Source organism: Xyrauchen texanus, chromosome 44 (genome assembly GCF_025860055.1).
Source record: "Xyrauchen texanus isolate HMW12.3.18 chromosome 44, RBS_HiC_50CHRs, whole genome shotgun sequence".
Classification (NCBI taxonomy): domain Eukaryota; kingdom Metazoa; phylum Chordata; class Actinopteri; order Cypriniformes; family Catostomidae; genus Xyrauchen; species Xyrauchen texanus.
This window is the reverse complement of record NC_068319.1, coordinates 25,980,833-26,004,083: the sequence shown is the minus strand read 5'-3', so window position 1 is coordinate 26,004,083 and position 23,251 is coordinate 25,980,833. Positions and strand designations below refer to the sequence as shown.

The 23,251-nt window shown below is 36.8% G+C and overlaps 1 protein-coding gene across 1 annotated transcript in view; it reads right to left on the bottom strand.

Moving 5' to 3' along the window:
- Nucleotides 1-23,251, bottom strand: part of adamts6 (ADAM metallopeptidase with thrombospondin type 1 motif, 6) — a 108,757-nt gene that overhangs the window by 34,883 nt on the left and 50,623 nt on the right. The window contains exons 11-16 of the mRNA XM_052116752.1: nt 20,172-20,279; nt 14,398-14,543; nt 10,653-10,716; nt 6,713-6,815; nt 2,964-3,097; nt 616-739 (exon numbers count right to left, since the gene is read on the bottom strand). Coding sequence (XP_051972712.1) covers nt 616-739; nt 2,964-3,097; nt 6,713-6,815; nt 10,653-10,716; nt 14,398-14,543; nt 20,172-20,279 — 679 coding nt within the window. The remainder of the gene's footprint in view (nt 1-615; nt 740-2,963; nt 3,098-6,712; nt 6,816-10,652; nt 10,717-14,397; nt 14,544-20,171; nt 20,280-23,251) is intronic.

Sequence of the window (23,251 nt, the reverse complement as noted above, 5' to 3'; positions counted from 1 at the left end):
AGTGTCAACTGTCAACCACTTCTGGTTGCAAACAATCTGTAGAGTGTTTATCAATTAAAGTAATGTTTTGTGTTCAATAAAAGTTAGGTTAAGTCAACAGCATTTGTGGTGTAAACTGATTACCACACAAAATAATTCTGACTCATCCGATGTTGATTAAAAAGAAAAAAGAAAAACATTTGGTTACAGTAAGGCACTTATCTCCATTTTAATTTCGCCACCTACTGGACAGGGAGGAGAATTAATAATAAAAAAGACTTGAATTATTATCTGTTTCTCACCCACACTTATATCACTTCTGAAGGTATGGATTTAACCACTGGAATTATGTGGATTACTTTTAGGCTGACTTTATGTGCTTTTTGGACCTTCAAAGTTCTGGTCACCATTCACTTGCATTGTATGGACCTACAGAGCTGAAACATCCTTCTACAAATCTTTGTTTGTGTTCTGCAGAAAAAGAAATTCATACACATCTGGGATGGCATGAGGTTGAGTAAATGATGAGAGAATTTTCATTTTTGGGTGTACTACCCCTTTAATTGTTCTTTTATCTTCAATGTTTCATCTTATTCTATTATCCAATGATGATAGTATAATGAATGATCTCCTGACCTCCTCTAGGCAGTGAGTCATTGAACATGCCCTCTGTGACCTCACAAGTGCTCCCGTCACCTCCGCACACCCGGCATCTGTCCTCCTTTGCATCCGATCCCAGGATGTTATCACAGCCAACATGCTTCAAAGACACAGAGTCAGACGGTTTCAATGCAGGGGAAATCTACACATGGTAAAACTGCTGAGATATTGGCATTCAATACAAAATATCACCAAAAAGCATTTAAGGGATAAGTGACGCAAAACTTATTTTTTTCCATAAAATAAAAGAGAACATGCCCTGTACATGCATTGTTTATGCATAAACACTCCTAAATTTTGTTTACAAGACTTAATATATTATGTCATTCTGCTTCTCAAGTAAATTTCTTGTTTTCAGGATGTTTAGATACATTTACCGGAAAAATTAAATTTTTTTAAAGTGTATTTTAAGGACTGTCTGATGGACAACACTATAACACTATAGAATAAAAGTGGTTTCTGACCGTTCTCTTTTGACTTTTTCAGTTGGTGAAAGATGGTGAGAAATGTGAGGCTTAAGTGTACAAGGTAAGAACCCACAAGTTAAAGAAATAATTCACAGAAAAATTTAAATTATATTATTTACTTACCCTCATGTCATTTCAAATTGTTCCAAACTTCTGTTAATTTTTCTGATGAACACGAAAGTAGAATTTTTTGAAGAATTGTTATTCTGCTCTTGTCATACTATGACTGTGTATTGACTATGGCTTTCATGCTCAATAAAGGACAAAAACACCATAAAATCGCTAAATATGTTTATGTATGTCCAGTTATCATCAAGCTACAGCGTTTGGTTTTTCTTGCATAGTCGAGCTTCTAGCTTCATCGGTCCGTTCAAGAATACATGAAACAATGTGTAACTGACTATATGAAATAAGGACGTCAGCTGAGCAAACGTTATATACATGTCATGCGTCACCTCTTTCTGAGCACATACAAAACGGCAAAGCCAATAGTCCAATTAACATGTATACATGCTGGACGAAGCAGAGTCCCATTATCTAGGTATATAAGTCAGACTTCACAAACATTTTACAACGTAAGCATTTACATGATATCTTAAAAATATTAATTGTTTTAATCCTACTAAAATGTGACGTTTAAAGTGCATGTTAATGCACTAAATAGGGCTGTCAATGGCTTCAAAAAAAAGGTATCAAATTAAATATTCATCGAATTAATCACAATTAATCGCATATATAAATATTTGCTGAGAAATCCCCTCAAATAAATATAATTCAACAATGGTTAAATAATTATATATAGTTATTTTTAAATACAAAATATATTAATATATAATTCAGATATTTAAAATTGGCTTTAGAATTCAATATAATGTATATTATTGAACATGTACCATTATTTCACAGCAATTCATTTTGCAATTTAATTCGTCAATCAGTCTGAGATTTATTATGAGGGCTTGACTAAGCGACAATGTATACCTGCGTAAGACGGAGGCTTTTATAGCATCTCACTTTGGTTGTGTCGTGCCATAAACATACCGTTTTAAGTCATTTTTATTGCAGATTCTGTTCAAAGCTATCATACTGTTCTCCCTTCGAGGTGCCCTTTCAGAGGCTGATTTATTCCGTTTGGAACGCAGGGCGGTAAGTGTGGTGTTCTCTCTATAAGCTGTGTGTTGCCTGTACAACTAGAGTTTCGCTTACTGCCCCCTGGAGAAAACAGGTGGTACTTCAAGGTTAAATTGCTCCAATGGTAGGAATAGTCCTTATTACTGTCCGGAACCATGATTAATTGCATACATTTTTTTAACATGTTATTTTTTATATAAAAAATCACACTGAATAACGCGCTAAATCAACAGCCCCAGTAATGAATGTCACTGACGTGTGTAGTACACAAAAGTAATGTACCATTATTTTTGTTTGTGTGTGTGTCATTTTAGAGCTCGAAAGTCGTGGTCGCTATGAACTGCCATTGATTTATCCTATTGTGTTCCGGAGAAATAAATAGCAGCGTATGGTTTTGGAACAACATGAGTAAATAATGACTGAATTTAAATTTTGGGGTAAACTATCCTTTTAAATAACAATGATTTGCAAGACAGTATCTGATAAGGGGCTGTATGGTATCACAACTAAATGATATGACAATAGGAAACTTGTCCAAATAATTTTTTTTAATGCTGTTTTCAATGATGGCATGACATTGGGGTAGGACTATCCATTTGTTCAACCAATGAAAGACTGGAGGGAGTATTCGAGATAGCAATTTGAAAACAATGTTGATTTTTTTTTTACTAGTGATGCAGAAATTACATCATCTTAAAGTAAGTGAGATTTGGGCTGGAGACTTACTTTGCACTCTCCGTTGATGCATATGTCGAGAGAGTCCGCCTGGCAGCGCGTGCCGTCGATCACAGCAGGAGAACGTTCGGTGTAGAAATTGTAACCCTCGGCGAGACAGTTCAGAGCGCAGGGCTTCACTCCACCTGAGAAAAAGGCCAAGTTTATCATCAACTAACTGATGTCACTGTCTCATCAAAACCACTGGGGCTTTTTATCAGGTTATAGATGAGTCCCAGTGTCCTCAAGACTCCTTCACGCCCCACGATTTATATCATGTGTTAAACCCAACATCTATACAGAATAGAATCCATCGCTCGCCTTACCAGGGCATTGATAAGTGCCTTACAGACTGCTTTTCTTGCAACTGTCTTGAGCCAGGGCTCTCAGACGAGGCCCAAGGTTTTCTTTTATGCCTTTGTTGATATTATGAATCCAGTCAAAGCTCTCGAGCGCAAGAGAGGCATTACTCATAGTGGAATCTGAACGTTCTGCCTGACATCATTATTACACAGACATAGGGAGAGATTAACAGGACTGCCAACAAAAATCATGCAGCCATCGGCAAAGGTTATCACAGTCTTTACAAGTGATGTTCACCCCTTCGAAATTAGTTTTCAGAGCCAAACAATTGGTAATTATAATGGTTATTACAGGGAAGCAAGATAAGGAGATGATTGAGTCGACTGTGAACTTCCTTTCAGAATGTTTTGGAAATGGCTCTCAATCTTTTGCAGTTTTTAGTTTTTTTGTTTAATGGGTTCAGGCCATTTCATTGTAAACAAGAAATATACCCTTCCTGTGGGCTTTTCGGCTGCATTTTTTTAAAGCAGTCTAAAACGTGTTACAGAAAGAACCATAGAAAGCACAAAGAGGTCAAAAATAGGGGTCACCCCAAAATAAAGGTCATCAGTTATTCATCAGGTCATTGTGTTTTGGATCTTAAGTCTTAAATTAATATTTGGCGTATACAAGTTTGTATTACACAAGCAACTCCAAACTAATTGTTTCTAGGAAATATAGGGAATTAAACTGAAAAAACAAAGCTGATGAAATAAAGGTTTTGCTAAACTGTGGAAAATGCCAAACACGTTCTTTTCGGCAAGTATTCACCTACTCTCATGAATGAGCGAAGACAGAGAATCTCCAACTTAATGTTTCTTTCAATTCTATGAAACAGCTGCTGGTAGAATAGGGAAAAAAACTATGTTAGGATGGAACTGGGATTATCCTTATGTTAGGACACTTGAGAATTTTTAGCGAGTTAAGGCCAAAGTATGCTTCAGTTGTCCACGTTGTGCACGGTATGTGTGACGCAAAGTTCGTCATCAGCGCAGTCTAGATTTTCTTGACACGTGCACAGTCCTCGTCTGTGTGCATCGACGGCACATGCTCTAGCTGTTGACGGTACTAAAGAGTATGACAAAGCAGTAGAAGTGGGCATGCAATGAATGCGTTCGTATTCAGAAAAGTATATTTCGAAAGGAAACGCATTCGGCCAGGCGCGATCCGATCTAGAACACAGAAAAACTAAGTATCCCCCAGGCCTTTAGGATGCTTCTGTAATACCCAGCAAGATCTCATGAAAATTAAATGACTGTGTGTAAATGACATTTTTGCAAAATGATGCTATGTGTTTCTTAATGCATATTGCAGCAGTTTCGAGGTGAATTATCCAGCGAGTGGCGCTAAATGCGAGTTACATTTTCACCCAAACAGGTGAGGTTAGTTTTAAATCAACAAAACTGACATCCCTACCAGTGTTGTAGTACTCGAGACCAGACTCAAAACCATATTATTTTGTTCTTGGTCTTGTCATGGACTCTGGAGCATTTGGACTCCGACTCAAACAAGTGTGGACTCGGACTTCACCCCAAGACCAGTCGAGTCCTTTTAAAAATATACCATGAGCACTTCGACTTATCTGACAAACATTTCTATCACTGTCAATATCAGCTACTCAGTCCAATTTGTTCAGACTGAAATCTCACTGATTCATTTGCAGCGAATCTCACTCAGTTAAACAGTATCGGGATATTTAAGAAGACGGAGATCAAACCGATCGATTGATGAAGTGGATATTTATCTACAATCATTTTTGAGAGGTAACTTTGAGAAACTTCAACTGATGCAGTGTCATGTGAATAAGGGGCTGTTCACACCAAATGAGTTTTTGCATCCATCCATGCTGTTTTTCAGTTCTTTTTTTATGTAAGTGTGCTAGATGGGCATTTTTGACCGTTGTGCCGCGAATCGCTGTGTTTCCGTTGTCTCACGCAGGAGCAAAATTCTCCTACATAACCTTTAATCACTTTAGCCCGCTCGGCAGCGGTGAGTAATGAGATGAGCAAAGAGAGAGAGCAGGTCAGTCAAAAGCAGAGAGCCAATCATTACAGTGGGCGTTTACTGTCAAGTCTTATAGGAAAAGCAGCACCAAAACAGAGTGTTTCTGACAGAGGGTCAGATTGAGTGTGGAAAATTATAATTTTTTGCAAATATATGATTTTTTTTGTGTGTAAAACATCACTTTTATTATAAGTGAACCTCAAGGAACATAATAAAATAATAAAAAAGGCATATCATGACTTTAACTGTTAAAAACTGCTTTCTGCTGTTTTCGTTGCTCTGTGTCTTGCTTTTTTAGCACAATAATGTGTTCGGTCTGAACGGCCTCTATATTTTTTAGAAATGCTTTAACCATTAAATTAATGCTACACATACTAAATTTTTTTTAAATAATAAATAATGGTTTGGTAGTACAACTCAGTAAATTGTAAATAGATTGAAAGTAAAGCTTTAAACTCACTTTCTGTGTAAATAGTATGTCATATTTAATACATTATTGTTTGTTTTTAGGTCCATTTTAGTTACACTGTATTTTGTACTGCAGAAATGTATTTTTGACTTACAATGAATAGAATAGCAAACTGAAGCTTGTAATTTGTATTGCATTGCAAAGCCATGTAGACACCTTGCACCTTTCATTTGAGTTTATAGTAAACACTGAGATGTTGTCACTTAACCAAGGTTATTTATTTCATTTTTATTCTCGACTGTTGTTGTTTAACCAACAATATGCATATATATGTCCCTAGAATCAATAGTTGTTTAAATTTTAACAATATATTTAAACTTTACATTTATTAAGAGAATTATCTCAGATGCTGCCTCTTCTGGGCTGGAGTGAGCAAGTCTCAACTACAACATTGATCCCTACCCTAAACCTTAAACCTAACCGATCGAGTCATAAAAAGCAAATGTGAGATAAAAATGCAATTGCTGAAGCAACAACACCATTTTTTGGTGCTTCTATGACACTTTTGGCTCACGTGTCGACTTGAGGACTCGTACCCCAGTCCTTTGCATTGCAAGAGCAGCAATTTATCAGTTGAGCTTCTGCACAATGTGCCATCTTGGACCATCATTGAAATTCACGCTGGTCTTTTCAGCAGGGTGTAGTTGTAGTCGGTTTGATGGCTTACACTCTCACACTTTGTAATTTGCAACTGCAACCTCTCTGAGAGATGTGTACATACTGTACATAGTCAAACACACACACACAACTTTTCCAATACATAGTGCTGTGGAATCTCTAGAATTTTCAGACCATCAAAGACTCTTTCACAGTGTTGGTGTTAGCAGGGTACACAGAGCAAGCCAGTATGTATACTGTGACTAGAGTACAGACTTTGGTAAGGCTGTGGGAGAGAGCGGCTCCCTCTGTAGCCCAACGCTCTGCATGTCTAGCGCTGGGAAAGTACCTCCAGTGTATGGCTTCCAGTTGTAGTACTTCCCACGGAATGGCATGTTGTCAAAATCAGCGCACTGCTTCTCCCTGAAGTCACGTGATCCCACTGGACAAGGCTGCAATCAGACAATCAATTAATTGCCGTCAGATGAACTGATGAAGCAGTACAATGATTAACCCCAAATACTCAACACTACAGTTGTCGAGATACCAAAATTGCACAATTCTCATTTGGATGGAGATGAGCTTTGATTGGAGCACTAAAGACCTGTCAGTACTTTGTTCTTGATCTCCTCTAAAATGTATTTGACATTATGTTATGGCTCATTGTCTGCTAGATGGAAAAAAAACTCTCTTGAGGATCTCTTGTTGGATTTCCAAGTATTTTGCACCATTCTTCCACCTTCTATTTTAACAGTTTTCCCAATTCCTGCTGATGCAAAGCACACAGCATGATGCTACCACTGCTATGCTGGATGTAAGTTATTTTTTGAAGTGTGGGCAGCGATATGTTTGCGCCTGACATATCATGTTTAATATTGGCTAAAATGCTTTGCTGGTCTTCTTTGACCACAAGATTTTTTTTACTGGGTCAATATAACACTTTCTGCCAAACTCTACATACTTTCACAAGGTTCATTTGGAGTAATGGCTATTTTTGTACCACAATCCCACACTGGCCAGTTTGTGCATGGCCCTTTACCTTGTTCTCAGTTGGAGAACTCTGCAGCTCCAATAAAGTTATCATTGTCCTCTCTGTGGCTTCTCTCATACATCTCCTTGTTAGTTTTGAGGAACAATCTCATCTATTCAACATCTGAGTTGTTTAAAGTAACTTGTACTTTGTGATAATTGAACCAACAGTGCCCAGTGAGACATCCCAGACTTGAGACATTTGGCACACTGATTGTGCAGGGTCTCAGCATTTCTGGTTGCAAATTGGGGGTCTCTTTGTCAAACCATCTAGCAATGCCAACAGTTCAAATTGGCATTTCCTGCTTATGACTTTTAAACCGAGATACCTTCATCATCAATATTTGAAGGCAGCATGGATGTATCCTTCACTGCTTATGAAATCCCACAATCCTGTGTGCATGGTTCCAGAATGGTTGAGCTGAAGAAAAAAAAATGGTGGCCGAAGAAGCAGTTGATAACCAATTTGTGTATAAATGTATGTTTTTATAACTTTTTCCCAACTATTGATTCCATTTCTATCGAGAAAGTAGTATTGTATTTATTAAGTATACGCTTGGTAATCGCAAAAACTCTCTTGATTTTGTTCTAGATTATTTGACCTACGTGGTTCCGTTGGACTGAATGAAGCAGAAGTGTTACCTTTAGTGGACACTAGATGGTGGTAATCAGTTGCTGGGGTTCTAGTGACATTATGCTGTCTCCGTAGCCTGTCCAAAACCAATTTCTGGAGGTACTTCATACACAAACGCTGTCTGTTGGGTCACTGACTTATAGGACAGAAAACCTTTCTGTTGTAGCCCATGTGGTCTTGATTTTCTGCCATTTTGAATTTTGTCTTTTGTTCGTTGTGTTTTGTTCGAACTTGTCTGGGAGGGTTCATTGGGTCATGTCCAAATTTGGTTTCAAATAAATTTGAGACCTTGCCTGGCAAAAATTTGTTGCAGATTATTGATATACCACACGTATAATGCTTCAACTAATTTAACGAAGAGAATGGCAAACAGGAAGTAAGGCTGTATCTTTCCAATGTTTCAAAATATTGAAGCGGAACTAAATATAATTCATTAACACCATGTCCAGCGTCACTGCGTCAAAATTAGAAACTTCTTTTTTGTTTTTTTTTTTTGCATATAACATTAAATATTTAATAATTTGGCCTAAAATCTGAAACCGATTTCTTAGTAAATTATGTCAGAATTAAAACATTTTGGAGAACTATTCCTTTAATTCCACTTTTTTGTGCCCTAAATCCATTAAACTTGACTAGTTGACTTTCCATTGAGGCATTAATGTTAACCCATGTCACCATGGAAATTGTCGGATCACAGAAAGCCGCTATTGGAGTCAGCATTAAGCTAAGGGATGCGGATTAGCTCATTGTTTTGAGAAGTAGAACAAATGATCGCAGACCTTTGCTTGGTACTAAACAATGGCCGTGGCAGGAACCAGGGCCACAGGGGGGCCATATCCTCAATGATTTAATAAATTCAAAGCCAAAGCCATAATAAATTCAGACATTGGAATGTCCCACATAAATGTGCCAGAGAGTGGTCTTCACCCCTTAGTTGTCTCCTTGAAAAGCTTCATTTGGATTCCAGAAGGCCAAAGAACTAATTACATTACATGTGCGCTGAGGTTGTTGTTTTATAAGCTCCGATCCAGCTATGTGCTGCTAACTAAAGCTTCTTGAATCTGATTGGATGTCTTCAATAGCCCATATCCACAACACGTTTGTGTTGGACGACGCACCTTTAGAAAGATGCAATAGTGCTTGGGAATGCTGTTTGTTTTCCAAAGAAAACTTTCGTTGCTTGCACTGAAGTGTTATTTTTAAGATTTGAGGTGGAATAGGCTCAGCATCATCTAAATAGCTCTATTTTCACCTTAGAAAAAGGCCACATTGGAAAAAATGGTGAAGGCAAATGTGATCTTTATTCACATTTTTAAAGGAAAAGCATTTGTTTTTTTATTGTTTTTTATTATTATTGTATGGCAAAGACTGAGTGTTTCTGAAAGACTGAAAAAAGATGTTAAAGTCAACATGAAATCAAAATTGACCTTCTTTACCTTCTTTATACACATACCAGGTAGTCATCCACGATTCATTGGTGCACATTCTTTGTAAATTGCTCCATCTCTAAAACAATACTTTTACGGCTGACATCACTGACTCCTTCTAGTTTTTAAACCCCTCCCTGCAACCGCCTGTCTCTATTCTGGTATATTACATCCACTTTTAATGAGCCAATCAATTCCTAATGGATAACATAAAGTCCCTATTTACTTTAATTTTTTTATATCCGTGAATATATTTAGCTTAAATATAAGTTACATTATGGAAGTAAAATGGATTGCTGCAGTTTTATGTTGATAAAATCAGGTTTATTTATGTTTATTCAAAAAACCCATGAAATCCCTTGATAGGTGCAGATGTCTGCCCTGTTTTGACAAAGTTGAGGCGGGACATTTAGAAGTTCATATTGAAGTTTATTGAAGAAGTAAATATTCAGTGTGTGAAACTCATTTTAACATTTGTTTTTAAGGAATAGATCATCTAAAATTCTGTTATAATTTACTCACCCTCATGTCATTTAAAACCCATATGATTTTCTTTCTTATGCGGAACACAAAATACATTTTTAAATAAATATCCTGATATGTCTTTTTAATACGTGAGCAGTATTGACTCAATTTAAAGCTTGAAAAAGGATAAAAAAGTAACATGAAAGTAGTTCATGCAACTTTTGCTCCATATTCCAAATCTTCTGAAGGCATACAGTAGGTTTTGGTGAGACACAACACGAAATTTAAGTTAGTTTTCAGCGAAAACCTTGTTGTCTGTTGCGTGTTCATGAGCGCTATGAGAACTTAAATAGTTTAGCAACAAACCAATGCAAGTTCTCACACATGCCACAGTGAATAAGCTTTTCTTCTTAACTTCAGGTTGGTTCACACCAAAACCTATCGTACGCCTTTAGAATACTTGGAATATGATGCACGAATTACATGGACTAATTTATTCTGATACTTTTGGGCCCTTTTTTAGCTTGAAAGTGAGTCACAATCCACTGCCATTGTATTGAAAAGATGGACCGCGATATGCATTAAAACATCTCCTTTTGTGTTCTACATATAAAGAAAGTTGTTTAGAACGGCATGAGGGTGAATAAATTATGACAGAATTTTCATTTTTGGGTAAACTATACCGTAAACATTTCTCTCAACAAACAAAGAGAAAAAAAAGAGTGGTAACTCACATCAGTGTTGCATGATCTGTAGCGTTTCCTCTCTCCGAGACAGTACTTCCCTCCGCCTGTCGGCCTGAAAGAGTTTGAATAAGAAAGATTCATGAGGTACCATAATTTTATGCTGAGAGAAAAATCCATCCACACACCATTCCAGTCAACAGCACACCGCATCTGCACTGCATTTGCTTTAGCAGAGGAGGGCAAACGGTCCAGTACGCTTAATATCAACATGCGTCTCACTCACAGCACTCACACGCAACCACACACTTCCAGGCTGTCTGCAGAAGTTTATTGCCGAAAGATCAGCTCGGGTCATGAGATTACACAAATAAAGCCATCTTTCAGGTCTGGCTTGATGTTGCTCTTTTGTACTGATTTTAGACCAGTTTTAAGGTGATATGTGACATTTTAGAGATGTTAAAGACACAATGAAATGGCTTGACAATCGGTTTAATTTCTTGTGTTGAAGTATTCCCTATTAAAACAGGAAGTCAGAGATGTATATATATTGAAGGGTTTGTCCTTTTTTTAATAGTCAATAGGCTTTATTTTACATCACAGCCATTAAACATAATTTGCTACTTGCAGGTGATATTGGGGGAGGGACATTTGCATATTTGGTTGGACAGATATCTGTGCAATGCAACACGAGTCACCAATTTTTATTTTATTTTTTTGTGACATTTTCACAGAAGAGAAATACTTTTATCAATGTTTAGGAGTACAATAGAATATAGTTGGCAACAAAGCTAACATAGAGTACATGGACTAAAAGCCACAAAACATTTTGTCATTTTGATTTCATGGGGTCTTAAAAATCCATCCATCTTCTATAGCCAATTGTCCTATGTATGGTCACAGATGTCTAAAAAATGCTTTAGTATAAAGTGCAGAGACAAATATGACTGAAATTCAGGCATGTAACTTTATGTGGAGCAAGCTCATAGGTTCTTTGAACTTGGTATTTGTTAGCCAATCAGCTTGCTCACATGACATGTTCAGCCAATAGTATCACATGGTGAAAAAAACTTCATTGCCTAACATTTAAATTTCTCAGTTTTGCAGATAAGCCAGATCCCTACAGCACGTTGTGAGAGTTTTTCTCTGAAAATGCTCAGGTGGTTACTGGAGCTATTTTTATATCAGCTTGCATGGTAAGGTCTGCTTTAGGCCATGAAAAATAGAAGCACGTCTTTAACAAGTTAAGCCTTGGCCAAATCTGGCACTGGCACACATTGCTATCTTAGGTCATTAGTTTAAATAAATCCTCACACTGCCAATCGAAGTCAATAGTTAAATAAGCTCTGGGCTTTCCAGGTCTAGGGACACATTATGAGTCAGGTCACTAGTGTTTAAGTCTATCAGGCCAAGGCACACATTAGCATTATGCCATTAGCATTATGCCATTTGGCCAGTGGCCAAAGCACACCTAGCATTCAACTAGCATATACTCTGTGCCCATGGCTCTGCGGAACATCAGATGCACACAAGTTTTTGCGACAGATCTGCTTGGTTGGGGGGTTGTGTTTTGTGTTTGTGTAATTCATTTGTTCAGCTTCCTGCTTTGTTGTTTCATCGTTTCCACGCCCAAAAGTTGTTGAACGGTCTGGGGGGTGTTCGTTATCATTGTTGATGGGTTTTCAAGTGAGGGGATCGCCAAACTGGATCACAGAACCTTAAAGCCCAGGGGTCCCCCAGGCAGTCAAGGGCACCTGGTAGTCAAGGGCTCCTGGGCACTGGCCCCATTGGCGTGGTCGGTAATCCATCCCTGCTTACTGTAGTATGGAAGACTCAACTCTCAATTGTTTTTCGTTTGACATTAGCATGTTGCTAAGCTAAATTTATGATACTCTAATTAGCATAAAAATATATAATACACACAAATACTGGATAAAATAGTCAATATTTATTAAACTGGAATAGGGCTGCACAGTTAATTGTATTTTAACTGTGATCACAGATTCTGACTCTCACGGTTAATTAAGCATAACCGTTTGTGATAATAGTGAGCTAGCATGCAGAAATTATCAGGCAGGTAAAATTGCAAATTGTTGTTCATTAAACCATCCTCTCTCTCTCTCTCTCTCTCAAATGTTGCGCTGGGAAAATCAAATAATTTAAGTGAATCGGTTATTTAGGACAGTTCATGTAAATGAATCGGTTAAAATAAACCATTATCTTGTATTTAGCATTGGAAACTACGATTCATTTTAGCGAGTCGTTCATATATAGTAAATGAACCATTTTACATAAATGATTCACTGATTCACATGAGCCCCTGCACAGCCTTAAAGGGACATTGCCATCTTTCTTAAGCAAAATATTTAGTTAATTGCTGCGGTTTATTGCTATTTTCCAAATCAGTTATATAAAATAGTGTGTTTTTTAGTTTTAATAGTGTATATTAAATATAGATTTGCATTACATTTAATTCTGTCACCATAGTTGATTAACCCTTATGAAAACTGACCATGGTTTTACTATAGTAATATTGTAGTAACCATGACTCCATGGCTGCATCCCACATGACTTCAGGTTGGAGTTGCGGAGCATTACACACTATGAGATTTTCTCTATTATCGCCTCTAAAATATAAAACATGTTTGATGTCCTCTAACGACATGGAATCCAAATTGATGACATTTTTATACTCCAGAGTAACTGGGTCATCTCTGTCAGAACTTTGGAATTGGCCTGAAGCAGATTTCTTACATCAGCGATTCCTCAACTCATACATGCTCAAACTTACAATCTTACGGTCATGTTCATACATAGCATCAAAACTGAATGTTACATATGTCACATATTTAATGTCACAACGTCTGATTAAGGGAAATTGCAAGAGTTGATTTACCAGTGGGTCGTTTTCACTCATGACCTCTAAACGGAAAATTGCAGTTAATCTTCTGAAAAAAGGCTGTATGTGTGAAAGCGACTAATAATTCACATAATTAATAACGGGGCCCTGGAGTCTCCACACATTCTATCAAAGTTGACTTTAGTTCCATAAATGGACACCTCAAAACTCCTCAGCTGCACAAGCCAATATGAAAAGCAATTTCCAGTTGTGTTTGTTTGACAGGGAGCTCAAGATATTTCCCACCTGATCAGGTTGTTATGACCAGCAGGGCAGCACGCACTTTTTCTCCTGGCCTTATAAACACTTGATGAATGTTTTCAGGTCTTTCTTGTCTCTCAGTGAACGCTAAGCTGCTCTTGTTGTTTGGCAGTTTCTTTGCAGGTTATTTTGACCTGAGAGGGCAGGTAATGAGGCTTGCCAAAGCTTAGGTGACTCTGGCACTCTTTCCCTGCCTCCCCCAAGCTGTCAAGCTTGGGGTGAGCGACTGGTTGGAAGGCATTCTCAGGGGCCGGTGTTAATGAATACTTTCCAGGGCAGCTTGGCTTCAAGCGTTTGGTTTTCCTATCTTCAGGTAGCCAGGTTTTAAGAGCCAATCTTCTTACACCGGTGTTACATATTATACCGGCCACACTCCCGCCACATAACACCATATGGGTTTGGAACTACATGCAGATGAATACATAATGACAGAATTTCATATTTTTGTTTCTTTGTGACAGAACACTTATGGTATGTCCTAACCAATGTCCTTTAATCTTGCTAGCCTTGAGTTGTGCACCTATATGCACGTCATGGCTTAAGAGGTGAGACAGAAATGAGACTAGTGTAAGCAGTGTTTAGTTGGACTAAAAAGGGACTTGTTCAGCTTTGTTCTGGCTTACTTTGCCTACTTACGCTGGGCTGTCACAGTGTCGCATGGATGAGGAGACGCCACCACCACAGGTCCGACTGCACTCGCCCCAGGAGGTCCAAGGTCCCCAGCTTCCGTCAACGCTTTGTGGCCAGGTCCCAAATGCCACACACTCACCCTGATAACACCACTAATTGACATATATGGAGAAATTATACAGAAAATCAGGAAAAAGTACTAGCATGTTTAATGGTATGTATTAATGGGTAAATTTCACTAAGGAATTTCACCCCAACATGAAGCAACAAGCAAATTAAGCATTTTTAATTTTAGGTATTTTATTTATTTAATGCATAACAGTAGGCAACTGAAAAAAGATTATATACTAAGTTTTGAAACACATTCTTTTTTATAATCTTTTTTTCTTTCACATTTTAGAATAATATTAAAGTAATCAAAACTATGGAATAACATAAATGGAACTATGGGAATTATGTGGTGACTAAACATAATCCAAAATTAATCTAAATAAATACATTTTATAATGAAATAAATTATGTTGGCACAATTATATTTTTGTCTACAAAACTAATTTCAAACATTTAAGCATATACCTTCAGATCAAAAGATTTTTAAGATCATGAGAAACATTTCAGTCAAGTGTTTCAAAAGTTTTGACCGGTAGTGTTTATACAGTATATAATATGTTTATTTCATGTTTATTTTAGAACTACATATTCAGGATGTTATATTTATATATATTTATATTTATATAGAAGTATATATTTAGGACTATTTAGATTTACAATTATATATTCAGATGCTAAACTATATATTCTGATTTATAACTTGCCATAAATACATATTCAGATTTATGTCTATATTCAGATTTACAAGAATATATTCTGATTTACAACTATATATTCTGATTTATGACTATATATTCTGATTTATGACTATATATTCTGATTTACAACTATATATTCTGATTTATGACTATATATTCTGATTTACAACTATATATTCTGATTTATGACTATATATTCTGATTTATGACTATATATTCTGATTTACAACAATATATTCTGATTTATGACTATATATTCTGATTTACAACTATATATTCTGATTTATGACTATATATTCTGATTTACAACTATATATTCTGATTTATGACTATATATTCTGATTTACAACTATATATTCTGATTTATGACTATATATTCTGATTTATGATTATATATTCAAATTTGCAACTATATATTCCGATGTATGACTGTATTCAGATTTACAACTATATATTCTGATTTATGACTATATATTCTGATTTACAACTATATATTCTGATTTATGACTATATATTCTGATTTATGACTATATATTCTGATTTACAACTATATATTCTGATTTATGACTATATATTCTGATTTACAACTATATATTCTGATTTATGACTATATATTCTGATTTACAACTATATATCCTGATTTATGACTATATATCCTGATTTACAACTATATATTCTGATTTACAACTATATATTCTGATTTATGACTATATATTCTGATTTACAACTATATATTCTGATTTATGACTATATATTCAGATTTACAACTATATATTCTGATTTATGACTATATATTCTGATTTACAACTATATATTCTGATTTAAGACTATATATTCTGATTTATGATTATATATTCTGATTTACAACAATATATTCTGATTTATGAATATATATTCTGATTTATGAATATATATTCTGATTTACAACTATATATTTTGAATTACAACTATATATTCTGATTTATGACTATATATTCTGATTTATAACTATATATTCTGATTTATGACTATATATACTGATTCATGACTATATATTCTGATTTACACTATATAGTCTGATTTACAACAATATATTCTGATTTATGACTATATATTCAGATTTATGACTATATATTCTGATTTACAACTATATATTCTGATTTACAACAATATATGATTTATGACTATATATTCAGATTTATGACTATATATTCTTATTTACAACTATATATTCTGATTTACGATTACATATTCAAATTTATGACTATATATTCTGATTTACGACTATATATTCTGATTTATGACTATATATTCTGATTTATGACTATATCTTCTGATTTATGACTATATATTTAGAATTCATAAATATATATATATATTCAGATTTATAACTGTATATTCAAATTAACAACTATTCAAATTTTTTACTATTCTGATGTATGACTATATTCAGATTTACAATAAAATATTCTGATTTGCAACTATATATTCCAATTTATGACTATATTTTCAGGATTTATAAAAATATATTCAGATTTTAAACTATATATTAAAATTCACAGCTATTAAAATTTACAACTATTCAAATTTGCAACAATATATTCTGATTTATGATTACATATTCAAATTTATGACTATATATTCTGATTTACGACTATATATTCTGATTTATGATTATATATTCTGATTTATGACTATATCTTCTGATTTATGACTATATATTTAGAATTCATAAATATATATATATATTCAGATTTATAACTGTATATTCAAATTAACAACTATTCAAATTTTTTACTATTCTGATGTATGACTATATTCAGATTTACAATAAAATATTCTGATTTGCAACTATATATTCCAATTTATGACTATATTTTCAGGATTTATAAAAATATATTCAGATTTTAAACTATATATTAAAATTCACAGCTATTAAAATTTACAACTATTCAAATTTGCAACAATATATTCTGATTTATGACTATATTCAGATTTACAACTATTTATTCTGATTTATGACTATATATTCAGGATTTATAAATATATATTCAGATTTAGAACTATATATTTAAATTTACAACTATATATTCCGATGTATGTCTATATTTAGATTTACAAGTGTATATTCAGATTTATAACTATATATGTTCAGGATGTTTATAAATATACATTCAGATTTATAGCTCAATATTTTAACTGTATATAATTATTTTTCTATATGGCCCTCCGTATATATATGATATATATGGGGAGGGTGGATATGGCATGTTCTTGACAGTTTTCATGAGATTACATTGCTTCTGAAATCACTAATCAACAACTGTACAGGAAAGAACATTCCTTGTATTATTAATACAATTATAATTGCTGCACACTTTGTAATTGGCATGCTCTCCAAAATATATTCCATCTCTCGTTTGCAAGACATCCCCTGGCTAAAGCTTGTTTTGTGTAAACACTGCATTTACCTGTTGTCCCTAACCTAAATCCACACCAGGACAAAACAGACTCAAGGCTTTGTAATGTCCATGACCACGTGGAATCTTCCTTTTCACCACACAACCTCATGATTTAACCCAGGGGATTTGAGGACAGGGATTGGAGACACTGGAAACTGTTTGTCATCATTGAACAACTGTGTCAGTAGGTTAAATACTGTCTCTTTCTCACTCTCCCTCTCTCTGTCTCTCTCTCTCTCTCTCTCTCTATCTTGCCCACAGACAGGAAGAACATGGCAAGGATAAAGGCTGTCCTCAGTTAGCGGTGTCTGAAATCAGGCTTTAATCTCTTTAAACAGCATTGTCAGAGAAAGAGAACATTACTTGCTATATCTAGGCTGGTTAACAAATATGCTGGTTGTATTCTACTCTTTGAGAGCTTTCCAATGACATATTCCAATAATATTGTGTATACTGTGCAAAATTATTAATAAATTATCAAAACAGGACACAAGGCAAATTTCAAAGCGCTTGTTCAGTTTTGGTCAAAATGCTTACATGCATTGTAAATACAGCTTCTAAGCTTTAAAGCTATACCTATTTTGTGTTGGTCTCAACAGAATGTTTTTCTGCTAATAGTTCATTGTGGCAGGGTGGAGGGCGGGGCCGGGTCGTGATTCTACACACCCGGTCCCTTATCAGCCTAATTAAACCTCCGAGAGGGATAAAGGCCGACTGTGGAGGATGGTGCGGGAGAGAGAGATAGTTTACGGACATGTCCGTCATGTGTGAGTGTTTGTCTTTTGTTTAAGTTACTCATTAAAGTATTATTTATATGGACAAGCCGGTTCTCGCCTCCTTCTTTCCATTGAACCGCGTTACACTGGTGGCAAATCCTCGACACTGCTGTCCACCCGGGGGGAGAGCCGCTGCCATCCACCGGGGGAGGGAGTAGCCGACCGACCGGACGGGGTGAACGGCCGCCGTCTGCAAGGCAAGTGGGGACTGGACACCCTGACCGCATGGAGCGATGGAGCCGCTGCCAGGGACGGAGGAGTGCCCTGCCATCCCCCAGAAACGTGGAGGGGTCGACAGAAAACCACCGTCCGTGAGGGGAGGAGGGAAGTGACTCCCCGACCGTCTGGAGCGGTAGGGCCGCTGTTAGGGGCGGAGGAGTGTCCCCAGGAGTCGCCGTGAACGCGGAGGGGCGTTCTTTCCACCGGGGATCGTGGGTCTGACTCCAGTCTGCCCGGGGAGGAGCGGCTGTCATCCGCCTGAGAGGGTGGAGGAGTGATCGAGGACCATGCGCCGGTGTATCAGAGAACCGTTTCTCATTAACTATTATTTATATTATCAAGCTGGTTCTCGCCTCCTCCTCCTTTCCATCGAACTGCGTTACATTCATTTTGTCAACTTTAAGGAGTACACCAGCATATAGATGACATCAAACCTAACTACTATTTTGATTTCATGGGGGTGATTTTATTTAAGATACAGTCAAGCGACTATCTCTTTTTTGGAAAAAGGAGTTAGCTATATAATGCTACTAACAAACACCACATTGAAGCTACTTAACAAGGAACAACAAGGAAGGCAAGATTTTCAGTGAATAATGATAAAATTACGTTTTTTTCACTATTTTATGTGCTTTTATTATGTTTTTTGTAGCTTGCTAGCCCCTGGTCACTGTAAACTGTGATTATATGGCAAGAATAACCATACGGGTTTGGAACAACACGAGGTTAACTAAATAATTGCAGGATTTTAAGTGTTAGGGGAACTATTATATTAATACTATTTTATTGGTATTATATTAGCAGAAAAAAATATGTTTCAGAGGCAGAATATTTGTTTTTTGAATTTGCTGAAAAAGTTTGATGAGTTGTTTTTTTTTGTTTTTTTTAATAAATCAAGGACTAATGTGAAATGTGACTAATCTCTCTCATGCTGGCAGGGCCTCCAGTCCACTGGACGCTTGGTGAGAAATGGCTGACATTCATATTTCTTTGATGCTGACCCAGGCAGGGGCAGATATAAGTATGCCACCCGCTGAAAAAAAAACAGCGGCTCAACCTGGGACTCGCTGGTTGTCCAAGACAACACACATGAGCTTGGCAGTAAATAGATCCAGTGAGCGAACGGTAACAAAGGCCGACAGCTCATGGTCCTCTCCCATTCTTCCTCTTGAGCTATCGTACGAGCGGGGACAATGGCCGGTGTAGTTTTTGTTAAAACTGTCCGTGTAACCTAGGCCAGCAGAAATTTGAACTGATGACCCAAACGCTGCGTGCATGAGTGAACACTGGGAATAGGCTTTCTTATTCTTATATCTACAATAAGAGCAAGCCAGGATGGCCACAGATGGGCCAAGCGCCACACACAGTGCCATTCTCTTACCTAAACTGACCAAAGCCATTTTCCCACTGTCTGTGTTGCCTACCTGGCATTCCATAACCTTCCTGTCGCTCATTGCTATGCTGGTCCACCAGCTCAAATAGCACCAAACTAGCATAAATGGGAATTTCATGATATTTCAAGAACATAGTCTTACCCCTTTTTCAATGCTGCTGGTTTGACACAGGGTTCCTTCTGCGGCTGGGATACTGTTGGTGACACAGCGATTACTTTTGCTAAGGCACCAGAGCTCTCTACACACTTCCTAGGAAAGAAGGCAAAAGCAAGTTGATCAGAATAGGCCTACATCAATTCCCAAAAGATTGCAGAGTAATAGACATGCAAAATTGAAAAGTCTGTCATTATTTAAAGGGATAGTTCACCCAAAAATGAAAATTCGCTCATTATTCACTTACTCTGATGTCATCCCAGATGTGTATGACTGTCTTTCTACAGTAGATCACAAATGAAGATTTTTAGAAGATAGAGCTCTGTCCGGTCCTTGTAATGGAAGTACACGGGTTCCAGCACTTTGAAGGTCCAAAAGTCATATTTAGGCGGCAATAAAGTAATTCACACGACTCCAGTCGATCAATGAATGTCTTCTGAAGCGAATCCATATGTTTGTGTAAAAAATCAATCGATAATTAAAACTTCATTAGCCTTTAAAAAGCACTTCCTGCCAGCAGCTGACGCGAAGCGTGATGTTAGCGCTTCGGGAGTTCACGCAAGAATTCGGAAGCGGCGCTTATTTACAACAGAAGACCGAACGTCACGCTAGAGTTCGGCCATTTCAAACAGCATCAGAGCCCTGGATGGAAGCGATGATTTAAACATTTTAATTATCGACTTGTTTCTGAAATAAACCTATCGATTTGCCTCAGAAGACATTCACTGATCGACCGGAGTCACGTGGACTACTTTTATGCTGCCTAAATGTGACTTTTGGACCGTCAAAGTGCTGGCACCAGTATTTCTATTATAAGGACCTGACAGAGCTCTATCTTCCTCTTAAAACCTTCATTTGTGTTCTGCTGAAGAAAGAAAGTCATACACATCTGGGATGGCATTAGGGTAAGTGAATAATGAGACAATTTTCATTTTTGGTATTATTCCTTTAATCACCCTCATGTTGTTTCAAAACCATATGACTTCCTTTCTTATGTGGAATACAAAAGGAGATGTTAGGCAGAATGTTATTTTATATATACAATGAGAGTGAGTGGTGACTGAGGCCGTCAGTCCTTAATATTCTCCTTAACATCAACTTTTGTGTTCCATGGAAGGGGTTTGGAGTAACATGAGGCTGAGTAAACGATGACAGAAGTTTAGTAGAACTATTCCTTTAAGTAAGCATGAACAATGTTTTTACAGCATTTATTAATCTTGGTTAGTGTTAATTTGAACATTTACTAATACATGTTTTATATTAAAATTGTCGAGTGTTGAGTGAGTTCTCAACACTGGTTGGAGTAGGTTGGATTCTTTTGTCGATGTGTCCATTAACAATTTTTTTTCAGATGGGACAAAAATAAAGTACTTTTCAGCCTTTATAAGGCAGAATTAAATGACCAAAGAAGCACATCTAGTCTTTACGATCACCTTAAATCCAAACACGATACACGGCACTGATGAAGGTCCGCTGCGGCAGGCTCTCCCTCCCTGAGTTCTCCCGTGGACTATCTGCTGACTATCAGATGCACAGCAAACTAAAGCCGCATTCACATGACTCGCTGAAGTGAAGCAACGGCATTTTCCTTCCGTCACGTGTTGTTTCATGTCACTCAACATTTACCCCATTGCAGCTGACATTTTGAAGCATCAGCCATTATATCCGGACAATTTGGTCGAAGTATCATTAGGTGGGCAGTGCATTCTCTGCAGCGCTTTTCACACGGAGATCAAATCTTCTCTTGACACTGGCGTTGAGTGGTGCGTTGAAGCCCTGGTGCAAATTATGTGAATGTGGCTTCACGATTGCGGTTGCAAAGTGGATAGCCACAGCCTGCCGACCGATTAATATTGTTGAGGATAAGGGTTTCCAGAGATTTAATGTGCATTGCAATGAATACGCAACCTATGGGAACTAGTTTTTTCATTTAGTCTCACTTAGCTCAATATGCTAGAACCATCCTACAAGTAGCTAGCACACTGGGCCTTATTTTAAGACCGCTACGTCTATAACACAGCACTATGCAATACGTCATATGTGCAAAGTCAGTGGGCATGGCCATGAAGTTTTTGATGTTAGTGGGTTGGCAAAATAGCACGCACGAAGCGTGAATGTGTTTGATCAAGTGCGATTCAATACTAAGATTCTTGTCCGTTTATTGCGCCGTCTGCTTTCTTTTATATATTCAATTCCCTGTCAAGCAATGTTGATATAAATGAAGGCCCTTCATTAGAATTTGGTAGTCTAAATGGGCTGTTTGGAATGCATTTGAAGAATATAAATATTACGACCTTGTTGAATGTCAGGCATATCTATATGACAGTGAAACGTTCCTTATATACGCATTGAAGATGTGGTGCTCATCAGGACTAATTGAATGTAGGCTGCACTAAATTATAAAGATGGTAAGTATAAATATTCATATTCATCTACTGACACACAAAACATGGCTAGTGTTAAAAGTGATTGATAGCTCTTTGATATCATCTGCTTGTGGAATCCACAAACTTCAAATGTGGGAACTGACTTTCAACTTTGTGCTGAGAATAGACGTGGTTCTCATACGTCTCTGCGCAATGACCTATTTCTCCAAAAAATAGCAAATTGCGTTTTGCACCTCTTCATTAAAAAAAAATAATAAACCCACAGTTTGCACGCATACGGTCGCAGATAGCGCAAACACTGTCACCCATGGCCACTTGCACTTTATGCTAGCACGGAAATTGCACTTAGAATTAGCGCTCTCTTGAAAATTGCACTTATAATCAGCGCTCATGGAAATTGCGCATTGAATTAGCGCTCTCACGAATATTACGCTTAGAATTAGCGCTCTCACAGAAATAGTTTTTAGAATTAGTACTCTTACAGAAATTGCGCTTAGAATTAACGCTCTCATGAAAATTGTTCTTAGAATTAGCGCTCTCACAGAAATTACGCTTAGAATTAGCGCTCTCACAGAAATTACGCTTAGAATTAGCGCTCTCACAGAAATTGCACTTAGAATTAGTGCACAAGAAAATTGCGGTCACAGATAGCGCAAACACTGTCACCCATGGCCACTTGCA